Genomic DNA, 19,402 nt, shown 5'->3' on the forward strand with positions numbered 1-19,402 from the left:
CCATAAAAATGAATATTTAATGGGATATTATAAAACATGAGAAAATCCGTATGTGACTGGTAAGTCACAGCGTAATAAACAGATGGAAAATTAACTGATCCAAGAACGAAGGCTGAAGTGAAGCTTATTTAGCCCCTTCCGGATCCCTCTGATGGAGATGTACGCTGTGGTCAGGTGCTGGCCTTGATCAATACTATACAATCGTATCATGGTGATCTCACCGGTGATGGCAGCGCACCTTTGATATCGGCACCAGGAACTAAACTGGATTACAGTGATCCCTCACCTATCGCGGGAGTTACGTTCCAGAGACCCCCGCGATAGGTGAAAATCTGCGAAGTAGAGGAGTTATATTTACTTTATTATTTACCTGTATTTTTTTGGATTATAAGATGCACTTTTTCTCCCAAAAGTATGGGAGGAAAATGAGGGGTGCGTCTTACAAGCCGAAGGTAGCTTACCATGGGGTGGTGGTGAATGGTCACAGTAGACAGGGGCAATGCTGCGGGCTGTGCTGTTGGTGGTGCTACTGCTCGCTGCGGGTGCTGAGGCAGGGGCCCTCCTGAAAATGTCGGTGGTACAGGCTTCAAATAAAGGCGCCCGAAGTCTGCGCATGTGCCGCCTCCGGTTTATTGATCTTCCAGCAGCGGACGTAAGGAAAGTGGCGCATGAACAGATGAGATCTTGGTGCGTCATTGAGCCATAGCTGTTGTGAATACGTTTCCAGTTTGGGGCTCCCTCTGGTGGTCAGTGCTGGTGATGCAGTTGATTTGTGGAATGAAAGTCACACACCTGCAGAGGACTGGCAATCAGGGTCAGACTGGGACTATATAACTGAGAAATTTTCTCGTTACTTGCCGGTGGTTAATGTCTCCTGTTTGCTAAGGACATTCTTAACCAGCCCTGCTCACTACCAGAACTCCTCTCAGTTAAGTGGTCTTTGTACCTCTGCTGTTTGTTTTCCACTTTCTTGTTGCTTTTTCTGCTTATTACTAATGCATAATTTCTATTTTGTCTGTGTCGAGTTCTTGGTGGAATGAGAATCATTTCCTGCTGGGAGTGTCTGTATACTTGTCTCCATGATTCTGCAAGGTTTGTGTTTGTCATTCTTGGTATTAATTCAGTCACTCATCTGTATTAATGTTTTTGGATCCCAGTAACAGTTGAGTGCTGATTCAGTGGGGGAGAGGTTGTGTGACCTCAGGATTTTTCCATCAGAAGTGCTGGTATTTATTAGGGGTTTTTTTTTTACAGTTGCAGACAGTGCTCCTTCCTATCCTTTTCTATAAAGATAGTTGGGGCCTCACCTTTGCTAAATCTGTCTTTTCTAGCTTTGTATTGTGTTTTTCTATATCACTGTAGCCTTTACATGTGGGGGACTATCTATCTATCTTTGGGGACTGCTCCAAGGCAGATTAGCTTTCTCATATTTCTATCTGTGAGAATATTTAGTTCTCTGGCTGTGTCGAGGAGTCCAGGTCATCGTAGGCTCATCCCACGGCTACTGTTAGTTGTGTGTCAGGATTAGGTCTGCTGTCCGTTAAGGTTCCAACCACTCTGTTACTATTTGGGATTCTACTTTTTTTTATCCTCCTCGGTCCCTGAATCATAACACATAGCTCAATTTGCGCACACGCCAACTACAGGCACCGTTTTTTGAAGCCCACACCGCCAACAGTTTCTGGATGTTCCTACCTCACAGCGTCCGCATCGAGCATCCGGGACACCAGCTGCATCGCCCTTCTCCACCGCCGCCCATGCCTCCTGTGATTTTCTTTACTTTTTTTTTTTTCTCTAAATTTCGGATGCGTCTTATAAAATTAAAATTGTTTTTTAAAAACCCGCAATATACTGAATCCTCAAAAAATGAACCGCGAAATAGCGAGGGACGACTGTACACAGCTCTGCTCCTGCTACAAATGCCGAGACAGAAGTGAACTCTGATCATCGCAGTTAATCCTTTAGATGCTGCGGTCAATAGTGACTGCAGCATCTAAGGGGTTAAGGGCAGAGGATGCAATCGCAGTAGGTCAATCAGTCGTTGTGGAGACAATTTGAGGTTACTCTTAGCAGTGCCACTACAGCCAAATCTATGGAGCTCTTGCTGATCACTGTGGTCACCATGTTGCTGTAAATTTCTTGGTCTACTTCTGGAGGCACTCTGAATGTAATCATCAGGACGCACTGAATCATTTGGGAGGCGAACTGTGGATGTAAGTATTGGGATAGAATGATTTATTTTGGGGCACTCTGGATTCAATCATCAGGTCACACAATCATTTCTGGATGTAATCAGGACGCACCGAATCATTTGTGGGGGGCTCTGAATGTAATCAGGACGCACTGGATGATTTGTGGGGGACTCAAAATGTAATCAGGACGCACTGAATCATTTGTGGGGGGACTCTGGATATAATCAGGACGCACAATCATTTGTGGGGGATTCTGAATGTAATCAGGACGCACTGAATCATTTGTGGGGGGGACTCTGGATATAATCAGGATGCACTGAATCATTTGTGGGGGACTCTGAATGTAATCAGGATGCACTGAATCATTTGTGGGGGACTCTGAATGTAATCAGGACGCACTGAATCATTTGTGGGGGACTCAATGTAATCAGGACGCACTGAATCATTTGTGGGGGACTCAATGTAATCAGGACTCACTGAATCATTTGTGGAGGACTCTGGATGTGATCAGGACGCACTGAATCATTTGTGGAGGACTGGATGTGATCAGGACGCACTGAATCATTTGTGGAGGACACTGAATGTAATCAGGACTCACTGAATCATTTGTGGGGGACTCTGAATGTAATCAGGACGCACTAAATAATTTGTAGAGGACTCTGGATGTGATCAGGACGCACTGAATCATTTTTAGAGGACTCTGGATGTGATCAGGACGCACTGAATCATTTGTGGGGGACTCTGAATGTAATCAGGACGCACTGAATCATTTGTGGAGGACTCTGAATGTGATCAGGACGCACTGAATCATTTGTGGGGGGCTCTGGATGTAATTTTGGGGACATTCTTTGACCACTGTATGAGTAGGTAATATGGCTGCATTCATGGGGACAACTGCAGATCAATGATTGTGGTGGCACCCTTGCTGTAATGATGGTGGGGCATGCTAGATAAAAATGGGGACACTTGTTGGTCACTTTCAGGAGGCACTACAGGTGTGGTGTTGAGGACACTATGGAAGTAATCACGAGGGCTCTTTATGGAGGCACTCTGGTGCACATCCGGTTGACCATCCATAGTGGTATTACGCTAGTAATCATGGGGACAGTCAAAGGGTATGAAACTTACAAAGTCTTTTTGGGAGAAAATCTACATATTTCCATGTTAAGAGTTATGTGTTGTGAATGTCGTCTGTGTGGGTGCTGTTCTGGAGCTGCCTCTGGTGGCCAGGAATGGTAGTGGAGCTGAATCTGAGCCTGTGACTCAGACAGGTGTCGGCATTAATTGGGAATTGGGGAAGTCCTATTGCAAACAAGTCTAGTCTATATAGAAGAGCACTTTCTGCCCTGCGTATGAAGGTTATAATTGTATAGTCCCCTGTCTCTGTTCCTGGCCTGGAGATTTGTCCTTCCCTGTATCCCTGAGCAAGACTTCTGCAGATAAGTTTCAGTTTTGCCTTGCTTTCTGGTTTACACCTTAGGGTGTTATTTTTCCTTGTTTTGCTGTGTATCTGTTTTCTTGCAGGTGAAGTTTTGTTTCAATTGTGTTGTGAGCAGGAGTTTGGTATTATTTTTATAGGGATTTTGCACTGACCACAATCAGTTCCTTTCCTTTGTATCAAGTTAGTTGGGCCTCGCCTTTGCTAAGTCTATTTTTCCTGAGTATTGTGTTTTCCTATATCACCGTAATCTTTGTATGTGGGGGGCTACCTACACCTTTGGGGACTACTCTGAGGCAAGGTAGATTTCCTTATTTCACTGTGAGGCATAGCTAGTTTCTCAGGCTGGGACGTCTAGGATTTTAGGAACGCTCAACGGCTACTTCTAGTGTGGTCTGATAGTCAGGGGATTGTGGTCAGCCCAGGTTCCAATTACTCCTGTTTCTTGGTGATTTTTCACCTATGGGAGTTTTTTGTAATCTTCCACGGTTACCGGAGCATAACAGTTATGGTTCCACCAAGACTGGGAGACTAGAACTTCACTGATGAGCGATCTACATACTTTAGGCTCTTGGCACCATGAAGCTAAAACAGTCGGCAACCAAGAACTGCGCACAGCGAGCGGCTTCACACGGCAGCTATCTCATCAGAGCACAATTATCAGATTTCTATATATAATTCCCCATGAAATAGGCCGTTATAGACCAGGACATAAAGCCTCGTCAGTGGAGCTATTTGGAAGCATACGCCAGAGATTATCTGTTGGCACCGATGAAAGGGAACATGAAAAGCCCGGCGCTTTCCCAATTGTCTCCACAATTACACAAAGCAATAAATACCACTGGATCACGATGAAAGGACAGACCACAGCTCAGAGGCAGAACATAGACCCCCCCCCCCTCCCCCCACCTCCGAATCCCAGACCTGGATATCACACTTCACAATATAGTATTGAGAAACTTCAGAGTAAAAAAAAATGACAAAGTCAGTGTAATAAAAACTGAAAAAATAAGAGCTACAAACCTACAGTACCCAAAAAATGGTTACACAGAGGAGATACCCAGGTTATACCAGCAAGGTCCATATCCCTATCCATAGAGACCAGCTGTACATACACAATGGGAAAAATAAGTATTTAACACACTGCCAATTTTGTATGGAGAGGTCTGTAATTTTTATCAACTGTGACAGACAGAACAAAAAAATCCAGAAAATTACATTGTATGATTCTTAAATAATTTATTTGCATTGTATTGCATGAAATAAGTATTTTATCATCTAGCAATCAGCAAGAATTCTGGATCTCACAGACCTATTATTTTTTCTTTCCTCCTACTCTGCACTCATTACCTGTATTCATTGCACCTATTTGATCTGGTTACCTGTATAAAATTCCACACACTCAATCACACTTCAACCTCTCCACCATGGCCAAGATCAAAGAGCTGTTTAAGGACACCAGGGACAAATTTACAGACCTGCACAAGGCTGGGATGGGCTACAAAACAATCGGCAAGCAGCTTGGTGAGAAGGCAACAACTGTTGGAACAATTAGCAAATGGAAGAAACACAAGATGACTGTCAATCCATGCAAGATCTCACCTCATGGAGGAAGGATGATTCTGAGAAACGTCAGGTATCAGACCAGAACTACACAGGAGGACCTGGTCAATGACCTGAAGAGAGCTAGGACCACAGTCTCATAGATTACAGTTCGTAACAAACTACGCCGTCATTGATTACAATGCTGCAGGTCACGCAAGGTCCACCTGTTCATGCTATCACATGTCCAGGTCCGTTTGAAGTTCGCCAATGACCATCTGGGTGATCCAGAGGAGGCATGGTTAGAAGGTCATGTGGTCAGATGAGGCCAAAATACAACTTTTTGGTATCAACTCCACTCGCTGTGTTTGAAGGAAAAAGAAGGATGAGTACAACCCCAAGAACACCGTCCCAACAGAGAAGCATGGGGGTGGAAACATCATAATTTGGGAGTGCTTTTCTGCAAAGGGGACAGGATGGCCGCACCATATTAAAGAAGGATGGATAGGTTAATGAAACGATAGATTTTGGACAACAACCACCTTCCCTCAGTAGGAGCATTGAAGATGGCAGGCTGTAGATGGATCTTCCAGCATGAAAATTACCTAAAACCCACAGCCAAGTCAACTAAGGAGTGATGTCCTGGAGTGGCCTAGCCAGTCTCCAGACCTAAAACCAATAGAACATCTTTGGAGGAGCTGAAACTCAATGTTGCCCAGTGATTGCCTCAAAACCTGAGAGTTCTGGAGAAGATCTGTATGGAGGAGTGACCTGAAAGATCTGGAGAAGATCTGTATGAAGGAGTGACCTGAACGATCTGGAGAAGATCTGTATGGAGGAGTTACCTGAAAGATCTGGAGAAGATCTGTATGAAGGAGTGACCTGAAAGATCCAGAGAAGATCTGTATGAAGGAGTGACTTGAAAGCTCTGGAGAAGATCTGTATGGAGGAGTGACCTGAAAGATCTGGAAAAGATCTGTATGGAGGAGTGACCTGAAAGATTTGGAGAAGATCTGTATGAAGGAGTGACCTGAAAGATCTGGAGAAGATCTGTATGGAGGAGTTACCTGAAAGATCTGGAGAAGATCTGCATGAAGGAGTGACCTGAAAGATCCAGAGAAGATCTGTATGAAGGAGTGACTTGAAAGCTCTGGAGAAGATCTGTATGGAGGAGTTACCTCAAAGATCTGGAGAAGATTTTTATGGAGGAGTGACCTGAAAGATCTGGAAAAAATCTAAATGGAGGAGTGACCTGAACGATCTGGAGAAGATCTGTATGGAGGAAATGACCTGGAAGTTCTGGAGAAGATCTGTATGGACGAAATGACCTGAAAGATCTGGAGAAGATCTGTATGGAGGAGTGACCTGAAAGATCCAGAGAAGATCTGTATGAAGGAGTGACCTGAACGATCTGGAGAAGATCTGTATGGAGGAGTTACCTGAAAGATCTGGAGAAGATCTATATGAAGGAGTGACCTGAAAGATCCAGAGAAGATCTGTATGAAGGAGTGACTTGAAAGCTCTGGAGAAGATCTGTATGGAGGAGTAAAGGCCCTGTCACACACAGAGATAAATCTGTGGCAGATCTGTGGTTGCAGTGAAATTGTGGACAATCAGTGCCATGTTTGTGGCTGTGTAAAAATGGAATAATATGTCCATGATTTCACTGCAACCACAGATCTGCCAAAGATATATCTCTGTGTGTGACGGGGCCTTTACCTCAAAGATCTGGAAAAGATCTGTATGGAGGAGTGACCTGAAAGATCTGGAAAAGATCTGTATGGAGGAGTGACCTGAAAGATCTGGAGAAGATCTGCATGAAGGAGTGACCTGAAAGATCCAGAGAAGATCTGTATGAAGGAGTGACCTGAAAGATCCAGAGAAGATCTGTATGAAGGAGTGACTTGAAAGCTCTGGAGAAGATCTGTATGGAGGAGTTACCTCAAAGATCTGGAGAAGATTTTTATGGAGGAGTGACCTGAAAGATCTGGAAAAAATCTAAATGGAGGAGTGACCTGAACGATCTGGAGAAGATCTGTATGGAGGAAATGACCTGGAAGTTCTGGAGAAGATCTGTATGGACGAAATGACCTGAAAGATCTGGAGAAGATCTGTATGGAGGAGTGACCTGAAAGATCCAGAGAAGATCTGTATGAAGGAGTGACCTGAACGATCTGGAGAAGATCTGTATGGAGGAGTTACCTGAAAGATCTGGAGAAGATCTATATGAAGGAGTGACCTGAAAGATCCAGAGAAGATCTGTATGAAGGAGTGACTTGAAAGCTCTGGAGAAGATCTGTATGGAGGAGTAAAGGCCCTGTCACACACAGAGATAAATCTGTGGCAGATCTGTGGTTGCAGTGAAATTGTGGACAATCAGTGCCATGTTTGTGGCTGTGTAAAAATGGAATAATATGTCCATGATTTCACTGCAACCACAGATCTGCCAAAGATATATCTCTGTGTGTGACGGGGCCTTTACCTCAAAGATCTGGAAAAGATCTGTATGGAGGAGTGACCTGAAAAATCTGGAAAAGATCTGTATGGAGGAGTGACCTGAAAGATCTGGAGAAGATCTGCATGAAGGAGTGACCTGAAAGATCCAGAGAAGATCTGTATGAAGGAGTGACTTGAAAGCTCTGGAGAAGATCTGTATGGAGGAGTTACCTCAAAGATCTGGAGAAGATTTTTATGGAGGAGTGACCTGAAAGATCTGGAGAAAATCTAAATGGAGGAGTGACCTGAACGATCTGAAGAAGATCTGTATGGAGGAAATGACCTGAAAGTTCTGGAGAAGATCTGTATGGAGGAAATGGCCTGAAAGATCTGGAGAAGATCTGTATGGAGGAGTGACCTGAAAGATCTGGAGAAGATCTGTATGGAGGAATGACCTGAAAGATCTGGAGAAGATCTGTATGGAGGAGTGACCTGAAAGATTCAGAGAAGATCTGTATGAAGGAGTGACCTGAACGATCTGGAGAATATCTGTATGGAGGAGTTACCTGAAAGATCTGGAGAAGATCCGTATGGAGGAGTGACCTAAAAGTTCTGGAGAAGATCTGTATGGAGGAGTGACCTGAAAGTTCTGGAGAAGATCTGTATGGAGGAGCGACCTGAAAGATCTGGAGAAGATCTGTATGGAGGAGCGACCTGGAAGATCTGTATGGAGGAGTGACCTGAAAGTTCTGGAGAAGATCTGTATGGAGGAGCGACCTGAAAGTTCTGGAGAAGATCTGTATGGAGGAGCGACCTGAAAGATCTGGAGAAGATCTGTATGGAGGAGCGACCTGAAAGATCTGGAGAAGATCTGTATGGAGGAAATGGCCTGAAAGATCTGGAGAAGATCTGTATGGAGGAGTGACCTGAAAGATCTGGAGAAGATCTGTATGGAGGAATGACCTGAAAGATCTGGAGAAGATCTGTATGGAGGAGTGACCTGAAAGATTCAGAGAAGATCTGTATGAAGGAGTGACCTGAACGATCTGGAAAAGATCTGTATGGAGGAGTGACCTGAAAGATCTGGAGAAGATCCGTATGGAGGAGTGACCTAAAAGTTCTGGAGAAGATCTGTATGGAGGAGTGACCTGAAAGTTCTGGAGAAGATCTGTATGGAGGAGCGACCTGAAAGATCTGGAGAAGATCCGTATGGAGGAGTGACCTAAAAGTTCTGGAGAAGATCTGTATGGAGGAGTGACCTGAAAGTTCTGGAGAAGATCTGTATGGAGGAGCGACCTGAAAGTTCTGGAGAAGATCTGTATGGAGGAGCGACCTGAAAGATCTGAAGAAGATCTGTATGGAGGAGCGACCTGAAAGATCTGGAGAAGATCTGTATGGAGGAGTGGGCTAAAACCCCTCCTGTGCAAACCTGGTCAAGATCTACAGGAAACGTCCGACCTCTTCAACTGCAAACAAAGGTTTCTACCAAATATTAAGTTCTGTTTTTCTATTGGATCAAATACTTATTTCATGATATAAAGTGCCAAATAATTATTTATAATTCATACAATGGGATTTTCTGGATTTTTTAATTCTGTCACCGTTGAAGTTACCTACGACAAAAATTTCAGACCTCTCCATTCTTTGTAGATGGGAAAACTTGTAGGATCAAATACTTATTTTCCCATAGTATAGTTATATACTGGAGATGCCCAGATTATACCAGCTGTACATACATGCAGTGCTTTGAAAAAGTATTCATACCCCGTGAACTTTTCCACATTTTTTCATGTTACACCCACAAACTTAAATGTATTTTATTGGGATTTTATGTGATTTACCAACACTAAGTACAAGTATCTGTGAAGTGTAAAGGAAATGATACCTGGTTTTCTAAACATTTTAGAAATATAAATCATAAAATTGTGATTGTATTCAGCCCCTTGTATTTTTATGCCACTAAATAAAATCCTGAGTGACCAATTGTCTTCAGATGTCACTTAATCAGTACATTGCCTCTTCCTGGGTGTAATTTCTTCTCAGTATAACTACAGCTGATCTATGAAGGCCTTAGAGCTTTGTGTGAGAACATTAGGGATTAACTAGCATCATGAAGACCAAGGAACTCACCAGACAGGTCAGCGATAAAGAGGAGAAGAGGAAAGTAGGGTTAGGTTATAAAAAAATAGCCCAAGGTCTGAACATCTCACAGAGCACTGATCAATCCATCAACAATGGGAAGTATACGGCACAACTGCAAACCTACCAAGACAGGGCGTCCACCGAAACACATCCCAAGAAGGAGAGCACGAATGAGAGAAGCAGCCAAGAGGCACATGGTCGCTGGAGGAGCCGCAGATATCACAGCTCAGGAGGGAGACATTCACAAATACTTGTATTTAGTGCTAGTATCACAAAAAAATTCCAATAAAATAATTTAAGTTAGTTTGTGTAACATGGAAAAAAATGCGGAAAGGTACATGGGGTGTGAATACTTTTCCAGCTGTACACATATAATTATATAGAGGGTGAAATAAGTATTGAACACGTCCTCGATTTTCTAAGAAAATATATTTCTAAAGTTGCTATTGACATGAAATTCTCACCAGATGTCGGTAACAACCCATCCAATCCACACAGGCAAAGAATCAAACCGTAGATGTCGATAAAGTTAGTGATGTGCAATAATGAGAAATGACAGGGAAAAAGTCTTGTACATGTTTTTTGACATTTATTGTAGACTTCATACAAAAGCCTTTGTTAATGCTGAAGATTCCAGACTCTTGTATGGAGAGACTAGTCAGCTGCATTGCTCAGGTGGATTTTGGCCCATTCTTCCACACACACACTCCTCACATCCTGCGGATCCCGGCTCTTTCTATGAACTCTGAGCTGTAGTTCCTTCCATACATTTTCTATTGGATTCAGCTCCGGTGATCGGCTCGGCCATTCTAGCAGATTTGTTTTCTTTCTCTGACACCAGTTGGAAGTTTCCTTGGCCATGTGTTTGGGATCATTGTCTGCTGAAATGTCCTCCCTTATTTCATCTTCATCATCCTGGTAGATGGCAGCAGATTTTTATCGGGAATGTCCATTTGTCCATTCCTCCTACCTTCAATTATATGAAGATTATCAATACTGTATACTGAAAAACACCCATGATGCTCCCACCTCCACTGATGTTGGTGTTTTTGGGGTGATTTGCCTTTTGGCCTCCAACCATGTTGTGTATTATGGCCTCCAAAGAGTTCACTTCTGGTCTCATTTGACCAGACTATAGTCTCCCAGTATTTTACAACCTTGTCTAAAGATTGTTAAGCAAACTTTAAATATGCTTGAACATGTATTTTGTTCAGCAATGGAGTCTTGCATGGTGAGTGTGCATACAGGAGCGTGCATACAGGCCATGGATTGGGCGTGCATTACTTATGGTTTTCTTTAAAACAATAGTACCTGCTGATTCCAAGTATTTATGAAACTCTCCACAGGTGATTCTTGGCTCTTGGATAACTCTTCTGGTAATTATTTTCACTCCTCTGTCTGAAATATTATGGAGAGCACCTGGTCGCGGCTGTTTATGGTGAAATTATGTTCTTTCCACTTGCGGACTATGGCCCTAAGAGTGCTCACTGAAAATGTCAGTAGTTTAGAAATTCTTCTGTAACCAATGCCATCAGTATATTTTGCAACAATAAAGTTGTGAAGGTCTTGGGACAGCTCACTGGTTTTACCCATCATGAGATGTTTCTTGTGTGGCACTTTGGTAATGAGACACCTTTTTATAAGCCATGAGTTGAACCAGCTGATATTATTTTTTCCCCAAGTTGCAGGATTGCTTCCTAATTACTGATAGATTTCAGCTGGTGTCAGGACTTTCCATGGATTTTTACACCTCTCTTTCTTCATGGGTTCAATACTTTTTCCCAGTGTCAATTGTCATTATTACACATCACTAACTTTATGGACATCTATGGTTTGATGTCTTTATAGTGTGGACTGGGTGGGATGGACGATGATCCCAAACACGCAGCCAAGGAAACTCAACTGGTTTCAAAGAGTTTCGGCCGAGCCGATCACCAGAGCTGAATCCAATAGAAAATGTATGGAAGGAACCACAGCTCAGCGTTCATAGAAGGAGTCGGAACCTGCAGGAGGTGAGGAGTGTTTGTGTGGAAGAATGGGCCAAAATCCACCTGAGCAATGCAGGCAACTAGTGTCTCCATACAGGAGGAGTCTGGAAGCTTCAGCACTAACAAAGGCTTTTGTATGAAGTATAAAATACATTTCAAAAAACATGTTCAATACTTTTTCCCTCGTTATTGCACATCACTAACTTTATGGACATCTAGGGTTTGATTTCTTGACAGGTGTGGATCGGATGGGTTGTTACCGACATCTGGTAAGTAATTCAACACAATGGCACCTTTAGAAATATATATACTTAGAAAATTGCTGATGTGTTAAAGGGAACCTGTCACCTAGAATATGCGTTCTGACCTATCAGCAGACGTATATGTGCCCTAATTACACCTCCCTACCCATCCTTGTGTTGTAAAATTGTGTAATATGAAAGTAATAAAAAACATTTTATTACCTTCATATTTCACATGTAAATTAGTGAGCTGCTGGCCACATGGGCGGCGCCTTGCCCTATGGACGTCTGCATACTTTGTGTGGTATCACGCCCCTGTGGGTGTGATACCATGGAGTCACATGACTGACGTCCCCGTCGCTCATTCTATCCTGCGCGCATTGCGGCAGTGCGCGTCTGAAGCCGGCGAGTGAACACCCGGAAGAGAAGCCTGCCACATTGCGCGCAGGATAGAATGAGCGACGGGGACGTCGCTCATGTGACTCCATGGTATCACAGGGGCGTGATACCACGGAAAGTATGCAGACGTCCATAGGGCAAGGCTCCGCCAGTGTGGCCAGCGGCTCTCTAATTTACATAGGAAATATGAAGGTAATAAAACGTTTATTACTTTCATATTACACAATTTTACAACACAGGGATGGGTAGGGAGGTGTAATTAGGGCACACATGCGTCTGCTGATAGGTCAGAACGCATATTCTAGGTGACAGGTTCCCTTTCAATACTTATTGCAGTAACAGGTTAGCAACCAATCAGATGCCAGCTGGCCTTTTTGGAGGGGGTATGTATGTAAAAAAAAAAAAAAAAAAAATTATGACGTTACATCATTGGTTGCTATGGAAAACGCAATTCTTCCTAATAATCCTTATATCGTTGGAGACGCTCGATATGAGATTTCTGCTCTGCTCGGTGGTTGGACACCACTGAGACGCTGCCCGCCAGGATGGAGGCGCTGCGGCTTTTTATGCGAGTGCAGCTGTTCTTTACATCGGAAAGAAAGAAACATCTGCTCATTAGCAATACAATGTAATGTGCAGCGTCTAATTATATGCAGATGACGGCTCCTTTATGCCTCAGCTAAAAACAGTACGGTCCTTGAAAAACCGTCTGCGGATAATAAATATTTGTGAGAACGGCGTTCAGTCAAACGGGGGGCAGCCATTAATCTTTTCAATCTCCTCGGCTCACAAACTACGCAGATAACGACTGTCGGCAATGGGGTGGACTATGACCGATAGCAATGCGGAAATGGGGGGCAAATATATCGGCAGTATCATCCCTCATGCACAGAATGCCAGAGGGGCAGTAACGACTGACACACAAAAAGAGCAGCAGAGAAAAGGGGCAGGAGTTAGATTACTTGGCAAGTACCTGAAGAAGAGTGAGTTTTACATTGGGTAACTTTCTGGAAACTTTGCAAAAGCTTTAATGATACGGCCACTTTTGATCTTCTTCATCTGCTTCCAAGAGCCTTAACTTTTTTTATTTTTCTGTTAAGATAAGCCATTCACTGAGCGGTAAAATGACCTCACTCCTTCCTATGCCGGCTATAGCTCATACCTATGCTGTCCACTTGGAATGAGCCAGAAATACCTAGCGCATTAGTAATACCTCAGCTTTCTGGAGAAAGCCGAGGCACTGTCACAACACGGACGTGGGGAAGGTCCGTTGTGAGCCAAAACAGATAACAACAAGGGGTACACCGGGGACACTTAAAACAACAGCGGGCCCTAGGACTAGTGAGAGGAAAGATGGACACCTCTTCCGCTTACCTGCCGCTGTACCCTACATTGCTAGCCAGTCCATATACAGGTTCCTCACCTGTCGCCAAGCAGGAACCTGAAGCCCTGAGTGACCCTACAACAGACCTGGCTAGTGAGTGGGCAGGTAAGGCACGGTAGCCTCACAGCTGTACTTAAACAACAACTAGGGAAGGCAGACATAGGGTGGAAACACTACAACAGGCTGCTGCAGTCAGCACCAAGAATGCAACAACCACAGCAACTACAAGAGAAGGTTTCAGCAGCTCCTTCCACCTCCAGGTCAAGCATCCAAAAGGCAAAGGGAATAACTGGCACCCTCTGCTGGGGGGCAGAGGGTATATAAAGGGACTGGGAGTGGTCCCAAACCGGAAACACCTGACCAGGAGTCAGAAGCTACAGGAAAGCAAACTGACATTAACCCTTTTTTCCCCCAAAGGAAAGGAAACCAAGTTTGAACAGCTGGTAAAGCGAGACTCAGGCCCAGAACCTGACACTAATCTCTTATAGTAGGGAGAGACGACCGTGACAGCTATCGCTTCAGTAAAATTTGAGAAGTGTGGAGTGTTATTTGTGGTGTCTTTCCCCTTCTGTTTGCCTTTCCTACCTCATATTGTCTTATTGCAGTGGCGAGGCTAGCATCTTGCTGGCCTTCATTAGTTAGGGTGAGCTTAGGGTCACCAAGGACCTGGCACGTGATCGGCGTATGGGGAAAAGGACTCATCTAGGGAAGTTAGGGAGTGCAGTGAGCAGCCTCTGGTGAGTGTTAGGAGGTGACCCCGCTCCCTTCTCCCTAGCGCCAGGGCCTTCCATTGTATTGTTACTCTGGTTCTCCCTCTGTGTTACGTCGCTCGCTGGGTGTATGATCGGATCTGGTGCGACAAGTGCAGCCACATCGTGACCTTTTCATATGATTATCCAGGTCGCTGGCTGCATAAATGTCATGGTACGGGGAAGAACCAAGCGCACGGTGAAAGGGAAGGGAAACCCTGTGTCTAGGGAAGGGGGAGATGGTGACCCCCTGAACAAGCCTACTGCTGGTCCCTGGGGTCCCTCACCATCCTAGATAGGTTCTGCACCTATGCGCAGAGCTGGATACCGGACCCTAGGTATCCCTAGTGCTGGACCCTAAATAGGGAACGGATGGGACGAGCTCTTCATCAACCCACTAACCACTATAGATGACACAAGGCGGACACACAGGGGAAAGAATGAACTACTTATCGTCAGATGACTCAGGCAGTTCAGCAGAGCTTTCAGCAATGATACCACAGAGGAGTACAAGCCACCTGCTTGCAACCAAGGCTTGAAGGAACTGAATGGGTGGGATGAGCTCTACGCCAACCCCACTAAACACTATAGACGGCACGATAACTAGAACACACGGGAAAAAAGCATGAACTACTTATCTACAGATGACTCAGGTAGAAGTTCAGCAAAGCTACAGCAACAAGACTACAGATGAGAGCAAGCCAAGAGCAAGCCATCTGTTTGCAACCAGAGCTAGGATTAACTAAAATATATCACCAGCATTAGTCCAGGGAGGAAGGGAGTATTTAAGCACCAAGAGAATGCTGATGATTAGCAGCTGGGTGGAAGGCGAACTCCTGCTGAGTCCAAAAAGGGGAGAGATGAAAATCCATCAGGAAAGCTACCTATACCAATGAATACTGACACTAGGAACAATGGAAAGTCGGAGAATTCTGCGTAGCTGTGACCTTCTATTGCCAGAAACCACATGATTATCTGTCACCCCTGACAATAGGTGGTTTAATTAGGGAGCATTAAGGAAAAACACATTGCTTTAAATCTGGATTAAAAAAAGCACATACAAAATAAAACAAAAAAAGAAGAAATCACATAAAAAAAAGCAGCAATAATTGGAGCAGGTTACTATTCCATATTTAGAGGCAGACACCTGTGTTTAGCCCTTCTCTTGTAGATGGCAGAGGATCCCAGCAGGGAGACACTATGTGATCGGACGTTTGTTAAGCTGAGCTTATAATAAGCAGGGGTTTATAAAATCGAACTTAAGAAATTACTTAAAGAGGACCTGTGACATGAAAATTAAAAGTACTGTGATCTAAATGGCGCTGTTCTCCTTAATCCGGCAGAATTATTATTTTTTTTGTTCCTGCTCCTCTCCGTTCCGGAGATATGGGCCTTCTTGTCTTTATATAAATGTAGTCTTGTTATCCAAGTGGGCGTGTCCTAAATGTATCTTTGTGGGTTTCCTGACAAAATGCAAACTTATCTTCTGGGGCCACTCGGGCAGCACGGTGGCTCAGTGGTTAGCACTGCAGTCTTGTGGTGGCTCAGTGGTTAGCACTGCAGTCTTGCAACGCTGGGGTCCTGGGTTCAAATCCCACCAAGGACACCATCTGCAAGGAGTTTGTATGTTCTCCCTATGTTTGCGTGGATTTCCTCCGGGTACTCCGGTTTCCTCCCACACTCCAAAGAGATACAGATAGGGAATTTAGATTGTGAGCCCCAATGGGGACAGTGTTCCTGATGTATGTAAAGCGCTGCGGAATATGTTAGCGCTATATAAAAATAAAGATTTATTATTTATTGTTATTATTATTATTAGTAATAATAATAATAATAATAGTAATAATCATAATAATAATTTATTTTATTATTTATTATTAATATTTTTTTATTATCATCTTCAGCTTTTTCTCTAGCTCAAAGCTCAGGACTTATGTGATTCGGAGTGTAACTATAAAAATGACTTAGTATTAATACCTTGTGTTGGGTCGTGGCTCTCCCAGAAGACCTTCAGTAATTTGCTATAGCCGATCTTCTCTGGTTCATAGACCACTCGCACCACTTCTGCATGACCTGTTTTTCCTAAATGAAAAAAAAAATGGAAAAGAATGGAATTAACATAATTATATCCTGTGCTCATCCTCCAAACCTATTAAGCAAAGGAAAAAAAAAAATAGAAGATTAACATAATGAGCGCCGAAGCCCTGTAGAATCACACCGGTGACAGGAACATTCCCCTATTTATATCCCTCAGCTCCCATTTCAGGGCATTGTACCCCACAAGATGGAAGGAAGATTAACATGGCTGTTCCTTCAATATTCGCAAGTTTAATTAGACTGTCATCCAAATGATGCAGACTAGTACACCGCAGGGGGCTGATGCAACCCGTAATCAGCAGGCATTCCACAAATAATCATACAAAAAGGGGCACTGGACAGTCTAACATGAAACAATGGCTTATGTCCCTTGACTTAATTTCCATGGGTTATGAGAAGGAACTATGACTCCCATATTAAAAATGTCATGCACCTCAGCTTTCATAACCGTGGAGGTGTCACCTCGTAGGCGGGTTGTCTGAGCGGAGTGGCTGCCCTTGTTGACACAGGCAGCCACTCTTGTCTATATCTGGGTCATCTTAAAGGGGACACCAAACTGATAAGTTGGAGACCATATCATAAACTTTTATCCTATTGATAATGGTAGATCCGTTCACGAATACCGCCCGATCCAAGGCTATGGTGTAGTCATTATTCCCACATTTCCTGGTAATGGTGAGCGTACCCACCAGGGGAGTACCGCGCATAGTGGCAGACCACGCGGCCCGCACTGCCTGAGAATGGCATGCAACAAATCAAAGGTGTACTAGTGACGTGTCCTGATAGCAGCAGAAACATCGTCAATGAATCAGCGAGCGAGTCACTGTGTCCCTGTTACAATAGGGACGGGGAAGTAAGAAAGTGAAGGGGAAGGGAAACCCTGTGTCTAGGGAAGGGGGAGATGGTGACCCCTGACCAAAGCTACCGCTGGTCTCTGGAGTCCCTCACCACCACCACACCTATGCGCCGAGCAGGATACCTGACCCTAGGGATCTTTAGTGCTGGACCCTAAATAGGGAATAGATGTGATGAGCTCTTCCTCAATCCCACTAAACACTATAGAAGACACAAGGAGGACACACAGGGGAAAAATGCAAGAACTATTTATCTACAGGTATAGGTTCAGCAAAGTTTTCAGCGATGACACCACAGAGGAGTACAAGCCACCTGCTTGTAACCAAGGCTTGAATGAATTGAAAAATATCCCCAGCACCAGTCCAAGGAAAAAAGGGGTATATAAGCACCAAGGTAATGCTGATGTAATGCCTGCCTGGATCCACAGATTCAAACGGGCTGTAATGGTCAGACTAAAGGGAAGCCACTCACCAAGCAGGACCCCCAGAACCCTGAAACTCTTTAACCCCTATACAGGGATTTGGAATTACACAGGGCCCTGGAGATCAGTACCTGTGGAAGGCTGCAGTCCGAGAGAGTAGTTGTCAGGCAGGGTCAAACCAGGAATTGCGGAACAGGGACAGAATCGGCAGGCAAGGATGTAATCAGAAACAAGCAGAGGTCAAATCTGGATCGGGCAGCGAGGTACAAAAACAGCAGGCAGGAGGGTAGTCAGGAAACAAGCAGTAATCAGCACACAAAATCACAGAAAACGAACTCAAATTTTCAGAACTATCTCTGGCAGAGGTCAGCAGACAGGAGGGGAATTAAGAAGGGTGTAGGGTCTTCTCATAGGCTGTAGCTGAATGATGGTACCTCAGCTGGGAGACACCCGCCACCCACAGTCAGCCAGCGGCACTGCAGATCCCAAGATAACCCAGCCCAGTGGATGAGCGGAGCCTGCGCCCACCGGCGCCGCCATCGACTCCTCTCCTATCACCAGCACCATCCACGGCAGGAACACAGCGTCGCCTGGCGATCGGAGTAGAAGCCGCTGGAGCGGACTCCATTGCTGATATAACACTATACCAATGAATACTGACAGCAGGATCAATGGAAAGTCAGGAAGCATTCTGCACAGCCAAACACTGTGACCTTCTATGGCCAGAAACCACCTGCCTGTCTGTCACCCGTGACACACCCGTGACAATCCCATACCATCGGCACACCAATCTAATCCTGACCCCTCTCTATTTGTCATCTACAAATCTTGATAAGCACAGAGCGATGTTTGTGCTGGTGACCCACCTCCCTCGCCTCCTGCTGAGGAACATAGGGCTATTTATGCCCAATCTGACCCATGACATGACACTGGTGATCCTCGCTCACGATTCCCAGAGGTGTCATTTACACTTACAAACTGCCCTGAAACACTTCAATCTTGAGAATTGAGCCGAGTCCGAGTTGTCTGGTCATGGGTCAGTTTTTGGCACAAATAGTCCTATGCTCCTCAGCAGGAGGCGAGAGAGAGGGGAGGGGGGGGGTCACCAGCACAAATGTAGATATATATATATTTATATGCCACTGTTGCAGCAAAGCCACCCGCGATAAGGGCTCGCCCAGACAAGCGTGTACATTGGACTAGTACTATCAGATGTCTATGAAAAAAAACGCAGTGCGCTGCGATCTGCTGCACAAATTGAATATCACTCACTCATTCAAGTCTATGGGTCTGGGGAAAACATCAGACTGCACTCGGATGACATCCCCCCATGTGCCCAACTGCAAGTTCGGTTTGGTACTTGAACTTGACCAGAACCCCATAGAAGTCAATGGAGACACATATTTCTGTGGAGTAAAATGACTGTAAAATGGTCGTAGTAAAGGCTCAGAGATGCCCCTAATGGTGGGGATGTCTGAGTCTCCTTCCCTGGCCCTGCTCTTGACCTGCCCATATCT

At 44.5% G+C, this 19,402-nt stretch overlaps 1 protein-coding gene across 4 annotated transcripts in view; it reads right to left on the reverse strand.

Annotated features, from left to right (window-relative positions):
• MSRA (methionine sulfoxide reductase A) overlaps positions 1-19,402 on the reverse strand; it is a 459,672-nt gene that overhangs the window by 136,099 nt on the left and 304,171 nt on the right. For all 4 annotated transcript variants that reach the window (XM_075341255.1, XM_075341257.1, XM_075341258.1 and 1 more), the window contains one exon: positions 16,490-16,594. In XM_075341255.1, coding sequence (XP_075197370.1) covers positions 16,490-16,594 — 105 coding nt within the window. The remainder of the gene's footprint in view (positions 1-16,489; positions 16,595-19,402) is intronic.

This window comes from Anomaloglossus baeobatrachus, chromosome 3 (assembly GCF_048569485.1).
Source record: "Anomaloglossus baeobatrachus isolate aAnoBae1 chromosome 3, aAnoBae1.hap1, whole genome shotgun sequence".
NCBI classification, from domain to species: domain Eukaryota; kingdom Metazoa; phylum Chordata; class Amphibia; order Anura; family Aromobatidae; genus Anomaloglossus; species Anomaloglossus baeobatrachus.